Source organism: Schistocerca serialis, chromosome 8 (assembly GCF_023864345.2).
Source record: "Schistocerca serialis cubense isolate TAMUIC-IGC-003099 chromosome 8, iqSchSeri2.2, whole genome shotgun sequence".
Taxonomy (NCBI): Eukaryota; Metazoa; Arthropoda; class Insecta; order Orthoptera; family Acrididae; genus Schistocerca; species Schistocerca serialis.
In genome coordinates this window covers 111,566,294-111,590,225 of record NC_064645.1, presented here as the reverse complement: position 1 = coordinate 111,590,225, position 23,932 = coordinate 111,566,294, and the positions used below count along the sequence as shown (strand labels likewise).

Genomic DNA, 23,932 nt, shown 5'->3' with positions numbered 1-23,932 from the left:
ACATCCAAGCCCGAGGCAGGATTCGAACCTGCGATTGTAGCGGTCACACGGTTCCAGACAGCGCCTAGAACCGCTCGGCCACACCGGCCGGCGTCGACATCTTCCGCAGAAAGCATATAAATACTTGTTTTCTAAATAAAACTGCGTTTTCCTGCTGCTACTTAATTTTTTTAATCCATACGCGTTTCGCCTTATCTTGTTCTAAGGCATCATCAGTGGGACCTACAGCAGTACATTTTTGTTAGTTTTAGATTATTAAACATTTCGCGTCGCGATTTTTTTTGTAAAAAAGTAATTACGTACGATTTGCTGATCTGTGTTTCCTCACATCTGGTCGGGCGGTCGCACTGCCACTTTTATTACTGTCATATACGCACAGCTTTGCGTTCTGACCTTCTTCACCCTGTTCACCATGTTTCTCATTCTTTTTCGTGGTGTACTATTGCTCTTTTGCCACCTGATATAATTATTTCGCCGGACACTGCTTTTCACAACTTAAATATTGTCACTCCATTACGTGCTTCCTCCTCTTTGGCATGTTTACCTCCTTGTGGCCAACCTAACGAAGTACGAAGTATATGTTCAAGACTAACTTCTGTTCGTGTGTGTCTATGAGATAGAATGAGTGAGTGAGTGAGTGAGTGAGTGTGTGTGTGAGAGAGAGAGAGATATTTTGTTATTTTTCTTTATCTTTATTTTTTTGTGGTTTCAATTGTATGGTGTTTCATTAGCTGTTGGCGAGTGGTTGAAAATTTTGGTGCCAGCTGATTTGACTTTTAGTTTCAATATTCTGTGAAGGGGTTCATGGATAGGTGAGTGTAAAGATGTTGGGTGATATTATTATTCTTATATTGGACAGTATTATTATATTAATCCTCTTTGGGAGCTTTATTCTGTTATTTTATCAATTAGTGTAAATAATGAATTGCCTGGCATGTATACTTGGTCATTCAACAAGATTTTTCTTTCTGCTTTGGTTTTATGTATGTCGTGCTTTTCTTGCAGGGTTAGCAGGTGTTTTTTTATTTCTGATTCTAACTATTTTCATGTCCTCTTTTCTAGTGGTTGGTTTGTGGTCATGTTCTCTTAGGTGTTCTGCAAATGGGGAGTGATTTGTCCCATATTTACACACTCTCATGTGTTCTTTTTATCGGATATCAAATGTTCTACCTGTGTGTCCTATGTATCTGCCTTCACAAGTGTTACGCTGTTGATATATACCTGCTTTCTGGTATATGTCTCTGTTTTTTTTTCAGTTTCGGGGTACATTTTTGTGTAGAATTGTCTGTTGTGTTTTTGCTATGTTTACTCCCTGTTTTTTTGAAAGTGTTGGTGATTTTAGGGGTGACTTTGTGTTTTATGTCATTGTGTACCATCTTGTGTTTTTTTCATCTTTTTCTGATTATCTTGTCTAGTTGTCATGGGACTGCCTGTTTGTGTTTGGTTCTTTTGTGTTGTTGTCTGTGGTTTGGTGATTTCTGCTTTTATTTTACTTGTAATTTTGTTGTTTAGTTTTGTGACTGTGTTATTATTGTAACCATTATTTTGTGCTATCTGCATTATTATGCTATCTGCATTATTATGTCCAAATCAGTTGGAACCAAAATTTTCAACTACTCGCCAGCAGCTATTACAACACCATACAATTCAAGCCACAAAAATAATCGTCTCTCTCTCTCTCTCTCTCTCTCTCTTTCTCTCTCACACACACACACACACACACACACACACACACACACACACATAGAAGTTAGTCTTGAACATATACTTCGTACTTTGTTAGGTTGCCAACAAGCAGGTAAACATGCGAAAGAGGAGGAAACACGTAATTAACTCACAATATTTACGTTGTGAAACGCAGTTCTCGGCGAAATAGTTATATCAAGTGGCAAAAGAACAATAATACACCATGAAAAGGAATGAGAAACATGGTGAACAGGGTGAAGAAGGTCAGAACGCAAAGTTGTGCATATATGGCAGTAATAAAAACAGATCAGAAAATCGTTAAGTAAATACTTTTTCACAAAAAAATCGCGACGTGAACTGTGTAATCATCCAAAACTAACAAAAAGGTACTGTTGTAGACCCCACTGATGATGCCTTAGAACAAGATAAGGCGAAACGCGTATGGAATACATGAAGTAGCAGCAGGAAAAGGCAGTTTTATTTACAAAACTACTATTAGTGTTTCTGTTCCAGTTCCATGCGTTTGTTTGACGTGGGGCGATTGACTGACCCGAACGCCACACATTTCTGTTGCCACAGTCAGGTGAGTACACCACTCGTCACAACTGTAGATTTCGTTTTGGCATGTCATGCTCACAGACTTTGTATGCTAGTAGCCCCTCGTCTTGTTCGTAGGTGGTGGCATTTGAATATGAAGCTTGATGCTTCGAAACCGGTCGTGTAATAAATTAAGAAGTTACTGACAAATGAATCGGATTCTTATTCTATAGATAACCCAGGCTCGAAACGTTTTGTATTGACGGTTCCAGGGACTTAAATATACTCATTGGAGATAATGTCTGTCACTTTCGTAAACACAACAGAGCACAGTGAAGCGCTGTAGATTGAGTAGGGCTAGTGTTTGGCGGCGACCGGACCTCCCCACTGACGTAATATGTACGTAACAGTTACTTGTATGGACCCATAGTAACAGATGGGTCGACGAGGTAATGTGGCTCAATGTAAGAATGGAGCTATCTTGTTCGGATATGCCTACTACCAAAGTACGAGTGAAGTTGTCCAATTTGGACTGCCGAACGTGTCTATATGTAATGCTCTACTACTCGTGGCCGTGTAACACAGCATATGATTAGTGGTCTTAAATGGATCCTCACCGAGACGACTAACGCCTTGTTGATGGCAACCGGTTTCAAACCAGGCCGGAATGTTTAGTTTTAGAAAATGAAGGTCCACCTCTAACAGTTTCTGAACGGAACTGCGAAAGTAACTGCATGCATTGGACATCAGGAGTAGGGTACTTCGTTAAAGCACATTCTTCAGACAGGAACACAAAAAATCGTGTCTTCAACTGACGAAAAAATACAGAAATTATCCAGCAGCTGTCTGGATTAAAAACGGTGTAAGAAAAGAATGTAATCTTCCGCCCCTGCTGTTTGATCTGTACGTCGAAGATGCAGTGACAGAAATGAGGTTGAGAAGTAGCATTAAGATTCAAGGTGAAATGATATCAATGTAAGATTCGCCGATGGCATTGGTATCCTCAGTGAAAGTCAAGAAGAATTGCAGGAGCTGTCGAATGGAATAAACAGTTTTAATGAGTACAGAATACTGACTGTCAGTCAACCGAAGGAAGACTAAAGTCGTCAGATGCAGCAGAAATGAGAACAGTGAGAATATTAACATCTTAATTGTTTGTATGGAAGCATTCAAAACTTGTACTAATCTTTTCGGAGAATACCGAACTAAAAATTGGTGAAAAACAGTTTAGATAACAATGGTTATTTTATTTCAAAATGACAGGTTTCGGCCTAGTCTTAGGGCATCTTCAGAACAGCGCCATCAGCTCGAGCTGACGATGTCTAGAACAGTCAGTAGACTTCGGTCGCGGAAACTGCTGGTCGGTCATCATCATCAGTTAACTGCTACACTCCTGGAAATGGAAAAAAGAACACATTGACACCGGTGTGTCAGACCCACCATACTTGCTCCCGACACTGCGAGAGGGCTGTACAAGCAATAATCACACGCACGGCACAGCGGACACACCAGGAACCGCGGTGTTGGCCGTCGAATGGCGCTAGCTGCGCAGCATTTGTGCACCGCCGCCGTCAGTGTCAGCCAGTTTGCCGTGGCATACGGAGCTCCATCGCAGTCTTTAACACTGGTAGCATGCCGCGACAGCGTGGACGTGAACCGTATGTGCAGTTGACGGACTTTGAGCGAGGGCGTATAGTGGGCATGCGGGAGGCCGGGTGGACGTACCGCCGAATTGCTCAACACGTGGGGCGTGAGGTCTCCACAGTACATCGATGTTGTCGCCAGTGGTCGGCGGAAGGTGCACGTGCCCGTCGACCTGGGACCGGACCGCAGCGACGCACGGATGCACGCCAAGACCGTAGGATCCTACGCAGTGCCGCAGGGGACCGCACCGCCACTTCCCAGCAAATTAGGGACACTGTTGCTCCTGGGGTATCGGCGAGGACCATTCGCAACCGTCTCCATGAAGCTGGGCTACGATCCCGCACACCGTTAGGCCGTCTTCCGCTCACGTCCCAACATCGTGCAGCCCGCCTCCAGTGGTGTCGCGACAGGCGTGAATGGAGGGACGAATGGAGACGTGTCGTCTTCAGCGATGAGAGTCGCTTCTGCCTTGGTGCCAATGATGGTCGTATGCGTGTTTGGCGCCGTGCAGGTGAGCGCCACAATCAGGACTGCATACGACCGAGGCACACAGGGCCAACACCCGGCATCATGGTGTGGGGAGCGATCTCCTACACTGGCCGTACACCACTGGTGATCGTCGAGGGGACACTGAATAGTGCACGGTACATCCAAACCGTCATCGAACCCATCGTTCTACCATTCCTAGACCGGCAAGGGAACTTGCTGTTCCAACAGGACAATGCACGTCCGCATGTATCACGTGCCACCCAACGTGCTCTAGAAGGTGTAAGTCAACTACCCTGGCCAGCAAGATCTCCGGATCTGTCCCCCATTGAGCATGTTTGGGACTGGATGAAGCGTCGTCTCACGCGGTCTGCACGTCCAGCACGAACGCTGGTCCAACTGAGGCGCCAGGTGGAAATGGCATGGCAAGCCGTTCCACAGGACTACATCCAGCATCTCTACGATCGTCTCCATGGGAGAATAGCAGCCTGCATTGCTGCGAAAGGTGGATATACACTGTACTAGTGCCGACATTGTGCATGCTCTGTTGCCTGTGTCTATGTGCCTGTGGTTCTGTCAGTGTGATCATGTGGTGTATCTGACCCCAGGAATGTGTCAATAAAGTTTCCCCTTCCTGGGACAATGAATTCACGGTGTTCTTATTTCAATTTCCAGGAGTGTATATTAGCAGGTCCTTTGCCTCTCCATTTTCTGCGATCCATTGCTTCCTTCTTAAGGCTGCTGTATGTTGTACCGTCCATCATGTCATCCAGTATCTGGAATCTCTTCCTTCCTCGCTTCCTTTTCCCTTCTACATAACCTTCTAAAACTGTTTTTATCAGTCCGTCATTCTTTCTTAATATATGCCCAATCCAATTTCTTTTTCTTGTCTTTATTACATCTAGTAACTGTCTTTTCTCTCCCACTCTTCTCAGTACCTCTTCATTTTTTACTCTGTCCATCCAACTTATTCTTTCCATCTTCCGCCATGTCCAGATCTCAAAAGCCTCCAGCCTTTCTCTGTCTTTTTTCCTCATAGTCCATGTTTCAGCGCCATACAGAAGAACACTCCATACAAGACATTTTATGAGTCTCTTTCCGAGTTCTCTGTCCAGACCGCTGCAGAAGATTCTCCTTTTCTTATAAAACGCCTCTTTTGCCATTTCTATCCTTATTTTAATTTCTATGGTGCACTTCCTGTCGGTGTCTATCCTGCTTCCAAGATACTTAAAATGTTCAACCTATTCTAGTGTTTCACCATTCAGCACAATTTTTATTTCCTTATTTCCTCCTATTGCCAATACTTTTGTTTTATTTGTGTTAATTTTCATTCCATATTTTTTTCCGTTACTTGCAATGGTGTCCACCAAATCCTGTAATTCTTTTTCCCCTGTGGCTACAAGGACCATGTCATCAGCAAATCTCAAGCACCCTACTCTTCTTCCTCCAATTTCTACTCCTTTGTCATCTGGTCGGTAGGTAGATGAAAAAGCAATTCTGGTATCTAGGCGGTAACATAACCCATGACGGAGGGAATGAGGATGACATAAAAGGCAGACTACAAATGGCAAAAAGGGCTTTCCTGGCCAAGAGAAGTCTACTAGTATCAAACACAAGTCTGAATTTGAGGAAGAAACTTCTGGAAATGTACGTTTGGGCAGTGAGACATGGACTGTGGGAAAACCGCCAACAGAAGACAACAGAATCATTTGAGGTGTGAACTGATAAGGTCAGGTATGACGAGATTCTCCGCAGAATCGTTGAGGAAACGAATATATGGAAAACACTGCCAAAAAGAAGGGACAAGATAAGGCAAGATAATAGGATATCTGTTAAGACATCAGGGAACAAATTCCGTGGTTCAAGAGGGAGTTGTAGAGAGTAAAAACCGTAGAGGAAGACGGAAATTGTAATAATACATCCATCAAATACTTTAGAAAGCAGGTTGCAATGCTACTCTGAGATAGAAGGATTGGCACAGGAGAGGAATTCCTGGCGGGCCGCATGAAAGCAACCAGAACACTGATGCGTGAAAAAATGAAATAAACGAAAAAAAGAAATAAAAGAGCTGGCTGATGGCGTGATATGTGGTCCGTCATAAGTCATGATTTTAGATCGTTTCAAGTGATGTGAAATGTCCAGTGCCACGATGGTCCAATGATTCGTTTAACGCGCAATGCGTGGAGGGTGCAGCTCAAACCATAGGTGAAGTGCCATAAAATGGAATTCTCGTGTGTCTAGGGCTTCCCGGAAAGGAGACCGTTCGACTGGTGCAAGTCTTTCGAGTTGACGCCACTTCGGCAACTTGCATGTCGATGGGGATGAAATGATGATGAGAAGGACAACACAACACCCAGTCCTGAGCGGAGAAAATCTCCGACCGAGCCGAGAATCGAACCCGGGCCGTTAGGTATGACATTCCGTAGCGCTGCCCACTCATGTACCAGGGGCGGACGATGTGCCATGATTGGGACCCCTCATTCAGCTTCATTTATTTCAACATTACTGGTGACAAAAACCATTTTTGTCAACACTTTCATGATGACTATCCTGCAGACACGCTATCCAAGTCGAGAACAGCTGTCTTCACAGGGCTGACCACATTGTTTGTGGTTTGACGAACACCCAGGCTCGTTAAATCACCCGATCGTAAACGCACAGAAAATGTCTCTCTGTATTTGGAACAGTGTACGGAACGAAGCACTCATCTCTCCCGCAGTTTGGTAATTTTACAGCATCTGAGCAATGACTGGCTTCAGCCGGAAATGGCATACCTGAAGAAAACTTCCTAAAGCCAAGCTCCCATAAATATTTCTTTATTTATAAACAATCGGTTTCGACAGGCTTTTCATTATCTTCAGGTCTTCAAAATGTAATGTCCTAGAGTTGTACCTCACGCCCTGTTATGATGCATATAAAATGTAGCACATAATATATGACAATTTCGCATGAGGCCCAACTCAAAATGAACGTATTCTATAACATAAATTTTTGAAGACCTTAAGATGACAGCACAGTCCGTCGAAACCAGATGTCCGTAAATGAAGATATTGGCTGTAGCAAGGTTTTTACCCAGCAAAGCAGATCGCTTTTCCTGATTAGTCAGCATGAGAAAATTAATTACCTGAAGATGGTTGAGGACTCGCTTTCTCGCTGAATTGCGACCGTTATGTATGCTACAATCTGGAGCACATGGTACTGGTGTGATATCTCCCAGGCTGTGAAAAAATTGTTTGTGTGGAGTGCTTACTACGATCACGACAGATATACTGATATGAGAAGGCAAGTAGGAGCTGTTCTACTTCTTGCCAAGAGATGGAAGCTACACTACTGGCCATTAAAATTGCTACACCACGAAGATGATGTGCTACAAACGCGAAATTTATGTGACAGGAAGAAGATGCTGTGATGTGCAAATGATTAGCTTTCCAGAGCATTCACACAAGGTTGGCGCCAGGGGCGACACCTACAACGTGCTGACACGAGGAAAGTTTCCAACCGATTTCTCATACACAAACAGCAGTTGACCGGCGTTGCCTGCTGAAAGGTTGTTCTCATGCCTCTTGTAAGGAGGAGAAATGCGTACCATCACGTTTCCGACTTTGATGAAGGTGGGATTGGAGCCTATCGTGATTGCGGTTTGTCGTATCGCGACACTGCTGCTCGCGTTGGTCGAGATACAATGACTGTTAACAGAACATGGAGTCGGTGGGTTCAGAAGGTTAATACGGGACGCCGTGCTGAATCCCTTACGGCCTCGTATCACTAGCAGCCGAGATGACAGGCATCTCATCCGCACGGCTGTAACGGATCGTGCAGCCACGTTTCGATCCCTGAGTCAACAGATGGGGACGTTTGCAAGACAACATCCATCTGCACGAGCAGTTCGACGACGTTTGCAGCAGCATGGACTATCAGCTCTGAGACTATGGCTGCGGTTACCCTTGAGGCTGCATCACAGACAGGAGCGCCTGCGATGGTGTACTCAACGCCGAACCTGGGTGCATGAATGGCAAAACGTCATTTTTTCGGATGAATCCAAGTTCTGTTTACAGCATCATGATGGTCGCATCCGTGTTTGGGACATCGCGGTGAACGCACATTGGAAGCGTGTGTTCGTCATCGCCATACTGGCGTATCACCCGGCGTGATGGTATGGGTTGCCATTGGTTACACGTCTCGGTCACCTCTTGTTCGCACTGACGGCTCCACCCTTCATTCGATCCCTGCGAAACCCTGCATTTCAGCAGGATAATGCACGACCGCATGTTGCAGATCCTGTACGGGCCTTTCTGGATACAGAAAATGTTCGACTGCTGCCCTGGTCAGCACATTCTGCAGATCTCTCACGAATTGAAAACGTCTGGTCAATGGTGGCTGAGCAACTGGCTCGTCACAATACGCCAGTCACTACTCTTGATGAACTGCATGGGCAGCTGTACCTGTACACGCCATCGAAGGTCTGTTTGACTCAATGCCCAGGCGTATCAAGGCCGTTATTACGACTAGAGGTGGTTGTTCTTGGTACTGATTTCTCAGGATCTATGCACCCAAATTGCGTGAAAATGTAATCACATATCAGTTGTAGTATAACATATTTGTCCAATGAATACCCGTTTATCATCTGCTTTTCTTCTTGGTGTAGCAGTTTTAATGGACAGTAGTGTATGTCTGTTGGCGTAGATACGTGTGTTAGCAGTGAATAGTAAAAACAGACCTCATTAATGACAGCTTGGAAGCTGTTACTCATTGACTCTATACATTCTGAATACGCATTCACGTCATAAGCTCTAGGAAAAGTGGAGATGAGTGTGACAGAGTAGTAGCGCTATGGCAGGTACAGAAGTTGAAAACATGCTGTGCGAGGTGAGGGCGAGCGTACCAGCTGTTGATGCGCGGGATGTGGAGGTCAGCGGAGGGCGTGGTCGTCTCCTGCTCGTCCTCCTCGTAGCCGGCCTCGTCCTCCACGTCTTCGTCCTCGTCATCAGTGTCGGGCACTCCGCGGTACTCGCGCATCCGCGGATGCGACACCACTGCAGTTTCGGCCGTGCCCACCTGAAAAACAAAATGTAATTTAAAGTCTCGCTAACATTTACTGGCATTTTAGCTAACGATAACTTTCAGTCATTTCGTAACGTTACAATGATCATCTTACTCTCAAATTAATTACGAAAAATATGAGACCAAACGCTGAAATCGAGTATAAGGATGTTCATATGAAGCCTCACTGATTCTCAAATACAGTTAAAAAAAAGAAAACTGTGAGACAGAGATACAAAGATGCTGTTTGACCACGATAACTTGGCGATTTCGCAGGTGCTGCCAGAAGCACAGAAAATCTTCCCTACTTGAAACGTACTGCCGTGCGGGATTAGCCGACCGGTCTGTGGCGCTGCAGTCATGGACTGTGCGGCTGGTCCCGGCGGAGGTTCGAGTCCTCCCTCGGATATGGGTGTGTGTGTTTCTCCTTAGGATAATTTAGGTTAAGTAGTGTGTAAACTTAGGGACTGATGACCTTAGCAGTTAAGTCCCATAACATTTCACACACATTTTTTTTAAACGTATTTGTTTGTCTCCGAGCGCTGCCAACGTCAAGCTGCCTCTAGATGCGAAGTATGGCGAAAGGATTGTGTTCACTAGCAAGTAACTTCAGTAAGCACTTGGTGAGATGTTTCCATTACAACACAAACTTACTCAAGTTTACTTCTTCAAGTCACAGGGGAAAGTTTAATTCAGGAACTTCCTGCAAATACTAGTGGCAGTAGTGCTGTTCTTTTTAAAAACCAGAGCAGTCGCCACTGTTATTGCATTATTATAACTGAATAAAAATAGTGACGTAACACAAAAATGAAGGAATAGGAAAAATGGTAGAGGGGCACATATTCATGTTATCCAGAAACACTATTCAGTTAACTGATATCAGGCGAATTACCTGGCTAAAAACTTTGAGGTTGTCGTACGTAAATTTCCAACATCTCTTGTCTATTGTGCTGTCAAATATTCGATAATAGGAAATAAAAATGCAGCTCGGTATCTCACCATGAGACTGCCTTCTAATTACTCTTCGGTTATTGCAAGCAATACTTATTACTTTTGTCACGAAGGTTCAAAAATGATTCAAATGGCTCTGAGCACTATGGGACTTAACTTCTGAGGTGATGAGTCCCCTGGAACTTAGAACTACATAAACCTAACTAACCTAAGGGCATCACAGGTGGCTGCCCGAGGCAGGACTCGAACCTGTTCCGTAGCGGTCGCTCGGTTCCAGACTGTAGAGCCTAGACCCGCCCGACCACCCCGGCCGGCTATCATGAAGGTAATGCACTTACGTTTACGGTAACATTACAGAAAATCAGCTAAAATTTAAAGACGTCTGTACTGTCATCCTACTTTCCCTTCTGGAGAAACAAATTGATCAGTAAACTCACTTCGCACTTTCTTGGGTGGTGATGCCAATTATAAGTGTTTAGGGGTCCCAACGGTACAATGTTTCCACCAATCTGCGAACTTCATGAAGTCGACGAAACTAGCGGACTTCGGCGGGAAGAGGGGTATTGCAGATAAGGTGGTTCCAGAATGAGATTTTCATTCTGCAGCGGAGTGTGCACTGATATGAAACTTCCTGGCACATTAAGACTGTGTACCGGACCGAGACTCGAACTCGGGACCTTTGTCTTTTGCGGGGAAGTCTTCTATCATCTGAGCTGCCCAAGCACGACTCACGACCCGTCCTCACAGCTTCAGTTCTGCCAGTACCTCGTCTCCTACCTTCCGAACTTCACAGAAGCCCTTCTCCGAACCTTGCAGAACTAGCACTCCTCGAAGAAAGGATATTGCGGAGACATGGCTTAGCCACACACTGCCTGGGGGATGTTTCCGGAATGAGATTTTCGCACTGCAGCGGAGTATGCGCTGATATGAAACTTCTGGGCAGATTAAAACTGTGTGCCGGACAGAGACTCGAACTCGGTCCGGCAAACAGCTTTAATCTGCCAGGAAGTTTCATGGTGGTTTCTAATATTCCACTCATTTCTGTGACTGTACGAATAACTCGCCATACCACTGCAGGAAGTTCGACAGAATGCTTAGTAAACATGATTTCAGGATTAAGAAGTTAGAGTACTTGCGAGTTATGCGAACGTCTATTGACTCAGTTAGGAAGACTAAACTATTATCTAAAACAAAAGAAAACAAACGAGCCTTGAAAATGTACGTCGTGGGTGAAATCGCTGAGACCAGAACCACAAAGTAGTCCGTTTACAACTGCGATCTAAATCCAATAGAACTGCCATGGACCAAAATGAAACACAATTTTAGTGAGATAAATGTCACTGGTCAAGACTGCAGAATCTTGTCAATTCTGCTTTTCTTTCAGTTACTGTGCAGGACTGGCAAGGTTACTGCATGAAAGTGTAACAGCTGGAGCAAGAGTATTGGAAACGAGGTGGAATAATGACAGTGGCTATGGATGAAGCCGTTATCAGTGCCACACCCTCAAGCATGATGATGATGATGGTGATGTTGAATCAAACACAAATGACAGTGATCTTAAGCGAACATTATTTCGACAATTCTGTCAGGTACAGTTAATTACACTTCGTAAACATTACTACTGTGTTGTGGTCAATAAATGATGTGTCCAAACTGGTTCCGTAAACCAGTGTTTGACTTTCATTCATAGTGTCGTATGTTGTACATTCATCTACGTTGATTTTTCATTATTTTTGATAAATAAATAATACAGAGATTGTAGGTAAAACTCTCAAACATGAATATGTCAACAAATTAGATGATATGATATCCAACGGAAGTGTCACTTAAGCGGTCAATATTTCCGAGAACGTCACCTCTGATTTCGTGTTGAGCGCAAAACGCGGGTGGTGGGCCATGGCCGTTCCCGACAGCCACTGCGCCAATCGTCAGCTTATCGTCGACAAATAGTAATTGATCTGATGTCATCATGTAAATGAACTCACAAAGTTTTGTACAAAACGTTAAGTTTCTAATAGGATCCTTTCGTGAGTCATAAAATGTCTATACCATATTCTTTCTTAGCCGATATCCGCACAACATGTGTGTGGCCATTGAGGCTATTGCATCGACATATCTTCTACAGAGATCTCAATGGCCACATACAGGCAAGGCACTCGCAATGTCTTTTACATAATCCCACAGGATGAAATCTAGAGGGGTTATGTCCGGAGGCAGCTGTGACCACTTGGTTGGTCCATTACGCCCAATCTATTGCTGTGGAAGTGTTCGGTCCAGTAAGTCACGAAAATGTAAACTTTAGTATGGTGGTGCACCACCCTGCTGCAAGTTCATTTCTGGCTGAAGGGGAGGAAACTGAGGGACAGTAAATTACTAAACCATGTACCATACAAACGGTCCCCGTTGCTGTTCGCTCGATGAAGAAAAAGTCTCTTTGTTTTTCATCAGAGCACACCACGCATGAAAATTCTCAGTGTCTCTGACCACTTTGACTATTTAGATGGTGGTGCTCTGACATGTTCTCAAAAACTGTGGTTCTTACTCGAAACGCAGATGCCAATGATGTGCTAATTAACATTCCCGTGTGGCAGAATGTTTCATCAAAGCAAACTTAATTTTATAAATAGTTGAGGTTGTATCCAACCCGATCTAATATCACAATAGTCGATTGGTGGCGAAGCTCCAAGCCGTTTCTGTACAGTGCTTGCATAATTTGAGCTTAGTAAGGGCGCAAGCGAAGTCGTTTATGCACACCTTGTGAACTGTTGAACAAGGTGTATTTAGGTATGTTATGGGTGGCGGACTACCTTTGATGGGCTTATTTAGAACATCTCTCTGATATCCTCTACGTTTTTTGTCAGACGTTCGCATTCTCCCATAAGCTGTCTGTTTACACTTCAAGTGGCTGTCATATCAAGCCTTGATCATCTTAATATCTGGTGGCTCCCGTTAGAATTCACCTCTGGCATTGCTTTAGACAGGGGTAGGGGATTTCCTTTCCGTATCTTTTTGAGACATAGTAATTTCTGGTATTTATTTGGCATCCTAAACAAAAAATGGTCAGTCTAGAAGAAATTTTGACACAACGTTCTGAATTAATTTACATGATGCTCAAACCGCTACTATTTACGTCTTTATGGGTTTCTACTGCATTCGGTAATCAGGGACGTTTCATGTGGACGTCCCCTTAAGTCAGTCCCCTCCCGGAGATCGGAATGGGACACTAGGCCGGTATCTTCTGCCATGGAGACACTTCTTCAGCTACAGCCGTATGCTATAGATATTCATTACTTTTCTTTTGCATACTCATGCCGTTGATCATTGCTGCCTCTTCCACCTTTCAAAGGCAGTTTCCCACCTTATGGGCAAGAGAGTGCTCTGAATCTCTGCCGTCTTTGACAAGGTCGTTGGAAGAACGAAGGTGATTTCTAATCCGGACGTCTTCGGTCGACATTGGTGACGCTTTTTATTCGAAATTTAAGTAGTGGCAGGTTCGTTTCCTGGACTCAAGACGTTTTGATCACTACTCACAGACGCTACCCCTAGACCATATGTTTAGTAGCTCGTAAAGGAAGAGCTTAGGGTCAGGCCAGGGGAGTTCAGGGAAACATTTCGTAAAACAACAGGGAAATGTGTTACACGTGAAAGTCAGACTGCAGATCTTCACCTCCACTGCAACGTGAACGTGTCACAGTTCAGCTGTGTCTGGCTATTTTCTAATTCCTTTTTGGCACATACTCTCATACAAGGACGAATCTCTTGCTGCACGTCCACGCGATAATTCTGTGTTCTTAGAAACCGGGAAGAACAAAAGAAGGACACCTGGAAACAAATTCCTACATTTTCAAGTCACGAGATTCTTCGTATTCCATGTCAAATACGGTCCCCTCTTGCGGATTGTGAGCACATACAAAGGATATAAAGTCAGATACCATTTGCAACGAAAACTATACATATGTACATCCAGTATGAATGTGATAAATAAAAATTAACAATGAAAAATAATTTGATGTTTCAAAATTGCTGGTATGATTGGGAAGGAAGCGACTTGAGTAGTTTTCTGGTTCTTTACTGATGCCTTCCTGGAGTCACGGAATGAAGTGTTGCCCATTGCGTTTGCTTCTGTCTAACTCGCAAATATGCCACTGGAAATAACACTTACGGAAAAATATCGCAACACCAAAAAAAAAAAAAAAAAAAAAAAAAAAAAAAAAAAAACAGTAAATGTATACTAATGAAATTTTTGGAGGACATTTGTCTAGGTAACATATTTTAGTGATTAACATTGCGAATTCGCAGGTTAATTTAAGCAAGTCATTGCAAATGGGAAATGCTGGTACATCAATAACCGTTGTAACCTTCAGAATGTTGAATGCAGGCGTGCTAACGCGCATGCATTATATTGTACGTATGCCGGATGTCAGTGTGTGTCATGCAGTACCATGCCTGCTGCACTTGGTTGGTCAGTACAGAGACGGTTAATACTGTAGGTGGATGACGCTGGAGATGAAGTCCGATGATCCCACATGTGCTCGACAGAAGACTGATCACGTGATCGTGCAGCTCTAGGCAATCTGGCGGCACTCTATACAGAATGTTGAGTTACAACAGTGGTATGTGGGCGGGCTTTATCCCGGCAGTGTTGTTCACGAATGGCAGCACAACAGGTCGAATCACAAGACTGACGTACAGATTTGCAATTAGGATGTGAGGGATAACCAATGCGTGGGATAACCACGAAAATACTCTTTCTGCCAGCCGGAGTGGACGAGCGGTTCTAGGTGCACCAGTCTGGAACCGGGCGACCGCTACGGTCGCAGGTTCGAATCCTGCCTCGGGCATGGATGTGTGTGATGTCCTTAGGTTAGTTAGGTTTAATTAGTTCTAAGTTCTAGGCGACTGATGACCTCAGAAGTCAAGTCGCATAGTGCTCAGAGCCATTTGAACCATTTGAACGGTTGTAGAAAACGATAAAGCGCCGTGCATGTAACTGACAGATAAATTCCACAAAAATATCAGAAAATATGTAAGCTAAAGAGGCAGTTCGATTTAATATAGTAGCATAATACATTGCTACACAGCTACAAAATGTAAACTATACTGGTAACGTTACAACGGACTCACAGATTGCATTTATTCTAGGGCAGGGTAGGCAGTCACTGTGCAGTGCACGAAACAGTGCAAACATTCGCAGGAAACAGACGCTACAGTGGAGCGTTAGCAGTTTCACTGTGAAATTAACCGTGGAATTACACACCTAGCGGATTTCACTGCGTCCGCTTACGGTGCAAGTTTCTGCAACACACGAGAACCGTAGCGAAAGAGCATGCTGTGTACAGCTAAAATTAGCCAGAATTTGTTCCCAGCTGATGAAAATGGGAGCTAATTAGAATCGCAAGAGACGGACTCGTATTAAACTTCACAACTTAAAACTGTATGGCGGCTTGACAGCTGGTACGAGATGGCGGCAATGTAATTGGTTAACAGAGATTATATACTCTCTGATTAATACATCTAAAGTAACGTAAAAACTTCTGCTTGTGTTTCTGCCGTAAGCACACACGGCTTCCTAGCTCCGTCTTATCGTTCTTTCACTGAACTTTCACATGTATTTAAACATCCACGAATAAGACTGTTTTATTAGAGAGCTTGGATGGAAAGCTGGTGAATGTTGTAGTTTGGGTTTTGGATTCGTGCAGCTAATGTCAAACGGTAGTTGTGGCACTAAATGAGAAAAACCGGACAAGAACGAGTAAGAGTGTCGCTCTGAGGGTTCCATGCAAACTTAGTTACGTACATAAACAGTTATCCTATAGCTTTTGCTGAGTGACTTTGCGAGCAATAAATTTATGTGCCATATATGGCTGTATTTTTTTTTATTACCGTAGAGCTTAGTATTTGACATAAATATGAACTTGATACTTCTGCCCATTCCTGTAAAAAGACAGTTCTTGATACATGGATAGACAGACGGAAAACATAGTGATCCTATAAGGGCTCCGGTTATACCTTTCGAAGTACGGAGCCCTCAAAAATGGACCTTGAAATACAAGAGAGATATGACCAAGCACTAGTAGTTACACAATGGTGGTATTATGGAAGCTACAACGGAAGTGTAAATATTGAGCGGTCACGGGAATTCGGGTGGGTTGGAGAGGAGAGGCTTGTCGGCAAACTGCTGTTTAACGCTAGATGTATTTTAATGTCACAAAAGTCGAAACTCAGCTTCGTGGGAGTGACCTACATATACGAACTGATTTCTCAACAAGTTCACATCGTAATGAAGTGTGTTTTAACACAAATGGTACAGCGAAAAGCCAAAGAAACGTGTTCACTTGCCTAATATCGTATAGGGCCCCGTGAGTACGCAAAAGTGCCTGCAACACGACGTGGCATGGACTCGACTAATGTCTGATGTAGTGCTGGAGGGAACTGACACCATGAATCCAGCAGGGCTGTCCATAACTCCGTAAGAGTACTAGTGGGTAGAGATCTCTTCTGTGCAGCACGTTTCAAGGCATTTCAGATATGCGCAATAATGTTTAAGTCTGGGGAGTTCGGTGCCCAGAGCAAGTGTTTAAACACAAAAAAAATGGTCCTGGAGCCACTCTGCAGCAATTCTGGACATGTGGGGTGTCGCATTGTCCTGCTCGAATCGCCCAAAGTCCGTCTGAATGCACAATGGACATGAATGGATGCAGGTGATCAGACAGGATGCTTGCGTGCGTGTCACCTGTCAGAGTCGTATATCTAGACGTATCAGCCGGTCCCACATCACACCAACTGCACACGCCCCACACTATTACAGAGCCTACATCAACTTGAACAGTTCCCGGCTGATAAGAAGTGTCCATGGGTTCATGAGGTTGTCTCCATACCCGTACGCGTCCATCCGCTCGATACAATTCGAAACGAGACTCGTCTGACCAGGCAACATGTTTCCAGTCATCAACAGTGCAATCTCGGTGTTGACGGGCCCTGGTGAGTCGTAAAGCTTTGTGTCGTGCAGTCATCATGGGTGCACGAGTGAGCCTTCGGCTTCGAAAGCCCATATCGATGATGTTTCGTTGAATGGTTCGCACGCTGACACTTGTTGATGGCCCAGCAATGAAATCTACAGCAATCTGATAAAGTGCTGCTTTTCTGTCACGCTGAACGATTCTCTTTATTTGTCGTTGATCCCGTTCTTGCAGGATCTTTTTCCGGCCGCAGCGATGTCGGAAATTTGATATTTTACCGAATTCCTGATATTCACGGTACACTCGTGAAATGCTCGTACGGTGAAATCCCCGCTTCATCGCTACCTCGGAGATACTGCGTTCCATCGCTCATGTGCTGACTGTAACACCACTTCCAAACTCACTTAAATCTTGATAACCTGCCGTTGCAGCAGCAGTAACCGATCTAACAATTGCGCCAGACAGTTGTCTATTATAGGCGTTGCCGACCGCAGCACCGTATTCTGCCTGTTTACATACACTATGTGATCAAAAGTATCCGGACACACCTAAAAACATTCGTTTTCCATATTAGGTGCATTGTGCTGCCACCTTCTGCCAGGTACTCCGTATGAGCGACCTCAGTAGTCATTAGACATCGTAAGAAACAGAACAGGGCGCTCCTTGGCACTCAAGGAGTTCAAACGTGGACAGGTGGTTGGGTGTCACTTGTGTCAGACGTCTGTACGCGATATTTCCACACTCCTAAACATCCCTAGGTCCACTGTTTCCGATGTGATAGTGAAGTGGTAATGTGAAGGGACAAATACAGCAGAAAAGTGAACAGCTGACCCCGTCTGTTGACTGATAGAGATCGCCGACAGTTTGAAGAGGGTAGTAATGTGTAGTAGGCAGACACCTATCCATACCATCATACCATCATACAGGACAGTTAGGCGGGAGGTGAGAAAACTGGGATTTCATGGTCGAGTTGCTGCTCATAAGCCCCTCATCACGACGGTAAATGCCGAACGACGCCTCGCTTGGTGTAAGGAGCGTAAACATTGGACGATTGAACAGTGGAGTGACGAATCACGGCATACAATGTGGCGATCCAACGGCAGTGAGTGAGTATGGCGAATGCCCGGTGAACGTCATCTGCCAGCGTGTGAAGTGCCAACAGCAAAATTCGGAGGTGGTGGTGTTATGGTGTGATCGTGTTTTTTATTGAGGGGGTGGCTTCTCTTATTGTTTTGCGTGGCACTATAGCAGCACAGGCCTACATTGATGTTTTAAGCAACTTATTGCTTCCCACTATTGAAGAGCAATTCGGGGATGGGGACTGCATCTTTCACCACGATCGAGCACCTGTTCATAATGCACGGCCAGTGGCGGAGTGGTTACACGACAATACCATCCCTGTAATGGACTGACCTGCGGAGAGTCCTGACCTAAAACCTACAGAATGCTTCTGGGATGTTTTGTACGCCGACTCCGTGCCAGGCCTCACCAACCGACATCGATACCTCTCCTCAGTGTAGCACTCCGTGAAGAATGGGCTGCCATTCCCCAAGAAACCTTCCAGCACCTGATTGAACGTATGCCTCTGAGAGTTTAAGCTGTCATCAAGACTAAGGGTGGGCTAGCGCCATATTGAATTCCAACATTTCCGAAGGAGGGCGCCACGATCTTGTAAGTCATTTTCTGCCAGGTGTCCGGATACTTTTGATCATAGTGTATCTCTGTATTTGAATACGCGTGCCTATACCAGTTTCTTTGGCGCTGCAGTGTATATCTTATTATGAATGAATGTAGTAAAAGTGTGAGTAAGTAGAATAGTCGCCGGCCGCGGTGGTCTAGCGGTTCTAGGCGCGCAGTCCGGAACCGGGCGACTGCTACGGTCGCAGGTTCGAATCCAGCCTCGGGCATGGATGTGTGTGATGTCCTTAGGTTAGTTAGGTTTAAGTAGTTCTAAGTTCTAGGGTACTGATGACCACAGATGTTAAGTCCCAAAGTGCTCAGAACCATTTGAACCATTTTAGAATAGTCCATGGATAGATATTGTTCTAGAATCCACCTTAAACTTGAACCCAACATTCTTAAGTAGTTACATAAATAAACACATCATTGCAATGTAATAATATGAACGTAATATAATTTTTGTACAAGATAAGCAAGCAAAATAAAACAGTGTAAGTACATAACAGAAACACAAAACGCATATTACGCAATTATACAAATTTACTTGAGCTACTACTTAAAAATATTCAAGATTTTACTACAAAAATATTTTTGTAAGATAGATATTAGGTTAGTGGTGGCTTGTTCTTTCTCCAGCAGCTATGTAGGAGCAGTAAGTAACTTAATTACATTACACTGAAGCAGGATGTTGTTCCAAAACCGTGTTTACTAAATAACCTGGTCGTAGTTGTTATGTAACCTAACGACCATCAACTAACACAGCACTCTAAGAAACAGTACTGACATAATCGATCCGAGTGAAATGAACAAATCGAGTATTCCCCAGTGGGATGTGAATAATTGCTAAACTTGGAAGCACCACATGGGGACGCTGGACGTGAAGTTCAATTCCAAGTCCCCTTCCCCAGGGGGTGTCAGTGAAGGTATATCTATCTACTCTTTCCTGTCTTCTTTTATTCTCTTCTTAAATTATGCTATAAATTTATATTTCCAACTTCCAAAGTAGATAATTTCTCTTTAGAAAGTAAGTGTAATTGCTGGAAGTAAAGGAAATAATAACATCATGTTGCAGACAAAAGATCCCCAAGCTGCCCCACCTACACGTGGTGGTGCGTGGGCAACAGTGCCCGTGGCCTCAACTGCACAACACAATTTTGCTGCGCAATGGTAGACATGGATACTGGCTAAGGTGTAAACTTGATCTTCATCTCACGTTAACGACATGAGGTAGTTTGAGACGGAATTTTTCTTTGTGTTTTTATTTATTTAAGTATTTTTAATTAATATTTTAACGTTTTTAAAATATGTAATTTTTATATTTCTATAATTGAACCACTATGCCCAGAGAAATTAATAATAATGTAAAATCAGCAGAACATGGACGACTGAAGTAGTGAAGTGTTGCACGCGAGACGAGTAAAGGCGACTGTTGAACCGGTGTGCGTGTGGCAAGCGTCAAACGTTACACAAAAGGAAACTAGGAGTAACTGTCGGTGTGAAATGTGGCGTGAAGTGAACGAAAACGAAGGACAATGTGCAGTCGTATGAAGCCGTGAGAGAGGGAATATGGCGGGTTTTTCGGAGACTGGTGATATGTTGCGCAAGGAAAATAGATAAATTTAATAGAAAAGACACAAGGAATTTTTTCTGTGGAGAGTGTTTTGTGTTCTGATTATTGGAGCTCAAAGAATAACTTTCGAAAGTAACTTATCAGGAATCTATCTTTCCGTTGTGCAATACTTCAACAAAAACAACTTTACATAATTGATAATTTATATAATCAGTTTTGTAGAAGGATGAATATTTTCGCATATGGTTACATTTCGAAGGCAGAGTGTGAAATCAATAAATAATCAAACACATTTATTGCATTAAACACCGAATGTGTTATCTACACAAATACAGCCAGTGTTTGTGTGACTTTTGTATCCAGACCAACTGAATACCCTCCCATCAGTGGCGGATTCCGGAAAACCTCAAGGAGGGGGCGCTAAAGATATCTTGAGCTACCTTTACTTTTACCGTAATAAAAAATAATCGAGTCTCATGCAAAGTTTAAGAAAGTTTTATTTAAACTGATGACACACATATACAAGACAATGCCATCTTATGATATAAAAAAATTACAATTGTGGTTCTCTTCTTTAAATGATGAATTCTATGCGCCTGTTCTTCCTGGCAAACTGGTTAATTACATCGTCAATAGGACAATCAATGTCAGAGTCAGTATTACGAGTTAGGTACGGGAAACTATTGTTACGTTATATGTAAAAATATTGTTACGAGTCTCAAAACAATATTTTTACTGAGAAATGACTATGAATTGCTATTATTAATACTTCACAATCAGCTGATCACTCTCACTCTTGGTTAATCTCCACACCTTCATTTGCCACGGCTAGGACTTTTTACATATTCATTCTTCAGTCTTAATATTTCTGCTTCTGATTGTAAACTAGCTTCCTATTCGGCGAATAGTCCGTATTTATAACGCTACGCATCAAAGGTTCTCTGTACAAGAAAACAGTAGAATATTCGCGACTTCTCTCGAACAAATGTCAGACGGAATAACGTATCGAAATCACTAGAATAGCCGCGACTTTTCTCGTACGTATATGTTAGCTATCTGTGTGCCAGACAGAAACGTATAAAATACGATGACGCGGAAGCTCGTGCTACATAGGAAAGTGCAACTACTCCAGTATCCGCCAGTGCCTCTCACAAGTTGTTCACCCTTTCGTAGTTTTGAAACTGAAAAACTTTAGCGTTCCATCACACACTTTGCGACTATCAATGATTTTTAATATAAAAAATTTCTGCTATTTAAAGTGGATCATCACCATTTTGACTGCAGCGACACAGAAGAAATAACGGAACAAATAATCGCAGCATCCAAACAATTTACATTCGTAGTCACGTAGAATGGTTTTTGGTATTCACATCTTTGGTTGCCGAGCAACAAGTACTAACAAACAGCAGAGTGATACAAATAAACGATAGCTTTACCTGTTACTAGTAAATACGTCAGTTCAGTTAAACGTTTGAATCAGTATTAAATCGGAAAGACTACTTCGATTAATTTTGTGAGAGTCGTGAATGGTACGAACTTACTCGCAGGCGAAAGACTGGAACTATTTTACATATAATAGGGAAATGTACGCAGAACTGTAGTATTGCAGTATTTAATTAAGATGGTGTTTTCAGTACGTTGCAATATTTGACTGAAGCTCTCAGAGATGGATTTCTGCAACGCAATGCCGATTTCTGTCTCCTGCGTATTTGCGGACTCGTATTGTGCTATCCTAGAAACAACGTCGGTACATTGCAAAGGGCTGTGAGTGCCTGTACAATGCGATTAATTTAGATTTATTAAAGCTATGCACACATGGTGGAATTTTAATAACTTCATTCAGAAGGGTCGCCCATAGGCAACATTTTGCTAATATACTGTCGTTAAAATTTCCTCATATGATGCTTGTCTGGTGTTCAATGATGATAACTATGGAAGAATCAGGACGCTTATGAGACTAGGAGTTTATGCTGGTTGCTTCACTGAAAACTTGTTAAAGATTGTTTCTGGCATAAATGCTTTTCACACAACTTAAATTTTTCAGTATATAAGGAACATTTTCTGCTAAACCACTGCCGAGGAAAAGCTGAAATTTGCTACAGGCTTTGTAGAAACCATAACACAAGTTCCTGTAGTGCAAAATTTTTCTAAGTGCGTTACTATCAGATTTTTTTAAATTTTTGTGAAATAAAAACTGCTGTGTACCACGAACATAAATTTAAAAAAGAATGTAGAGGGAGTTCTAAGACTGATATTAAGAACTGGTACACAGATTTTGTTTATGTAATTACTGAGAATTACATACAGTGGAAAATCTAGGATGGAATGTAACAATATCATGAAAAGGAAAGTTGCCACTCACCATATAACTGAGTGCTGAGTCGCAGATAGGCAGAACAAAAAGGCCTTTGTCGAAAATAGACGACAGACACACACACACATGCGACTGCAGCCTCTCGCAGCTGAAGCCAGACTGGGGAGTGTGGCTGAGCGCGCGCGCGCGCGCGCGCGCGTGTGTGTGTGTGTGTGTGGGTGGGTGTGTGTGTGTGTGTGTGTGTGTGTGTGTGTGTGTGTCGTCTATTTTCGACAAAGGCCTTGATGGACGAAAGCTTATGTTGTGAGAGTCTTTTTGTTGTGCCTATCAGTGACTCAGCACCTCTTGCTATATGGTGAGTAGCAACTTTCCTTTTCATAATATTGAGAATGACCTACGATATTTTTAAAGCGGTAAGTAAAGTGACCTTTGAGAAAATATTCCTCATTTGATAGTATGTATATTCTAAAATAATCCAGCGAAGTTCTGATCAAATTATTTGACAAAAAATTTAAACAAGGGTCCAGATTATTGACAATAACATAATGGAAACGTGCAAAATTTGGTTCAGTTATCTGTCAACTGACCTTAGGTTATGTGTACCCATATATTATCTGATACATCCCCCCTTAATTGGTTGCTCTTTTTGACATCATGTAGTATTACAGTTTAACAGCTCGAGCAGTATGGCATCGTTAACTTAGAGAGTTGTCCACATTGTGCATGTGATGAACACCATCAGTGAATCAATGATTAAAAATGGCTCTGAGCACTATGGGACTTAATTTCTATGGTCATCAGTCCCCTAGAACTTAGAACTACTTAAACCTAACTAACCTAAGGACAGCACACAACACCTAGTCATCACGAGGCAGAGAAAATCCCTGACCCCGCCGGGAATCGAAACCGGGAACCCGGGCGTGGGAAGCGAGAACGCTACCGCACGACCACGAGCTGCGGACCTCGAATCAATTATTACGCTAAAGTAAAGATTAGCAGTGGGAGTACAATTTCATCAATAACAAGGAAGGGTAGTACAGCTATAAGCTAAGGGCCCAGTTGAGA

General features: G+C 43.3%; 1 protein-coding gene across 1 annotated transcript in view; it reads right to left on the bottom strand.

The window, feature by feature from the left end:
* The window catches only part of LOC126416857 (leucine-rich repeat-containing protein 24-like), a gene marked incomplete at its 5' end in the record, with an annotated part of 209,373 nt that overhangs the window by 73,701 nt on the left and 111,740 nt on the right, over positions 1-23,932 (bottom strand). The window contains one exon of the mRNA XM_050084741.1: positions 9,236-9,408. Coding sequence (XP_049940698.1) covers positions 9,236-9,408 — 173 coding nt within the window. The remainder of the gene's footprint in view (positions 1-9,235; positions 9,409-23,932) is intronic.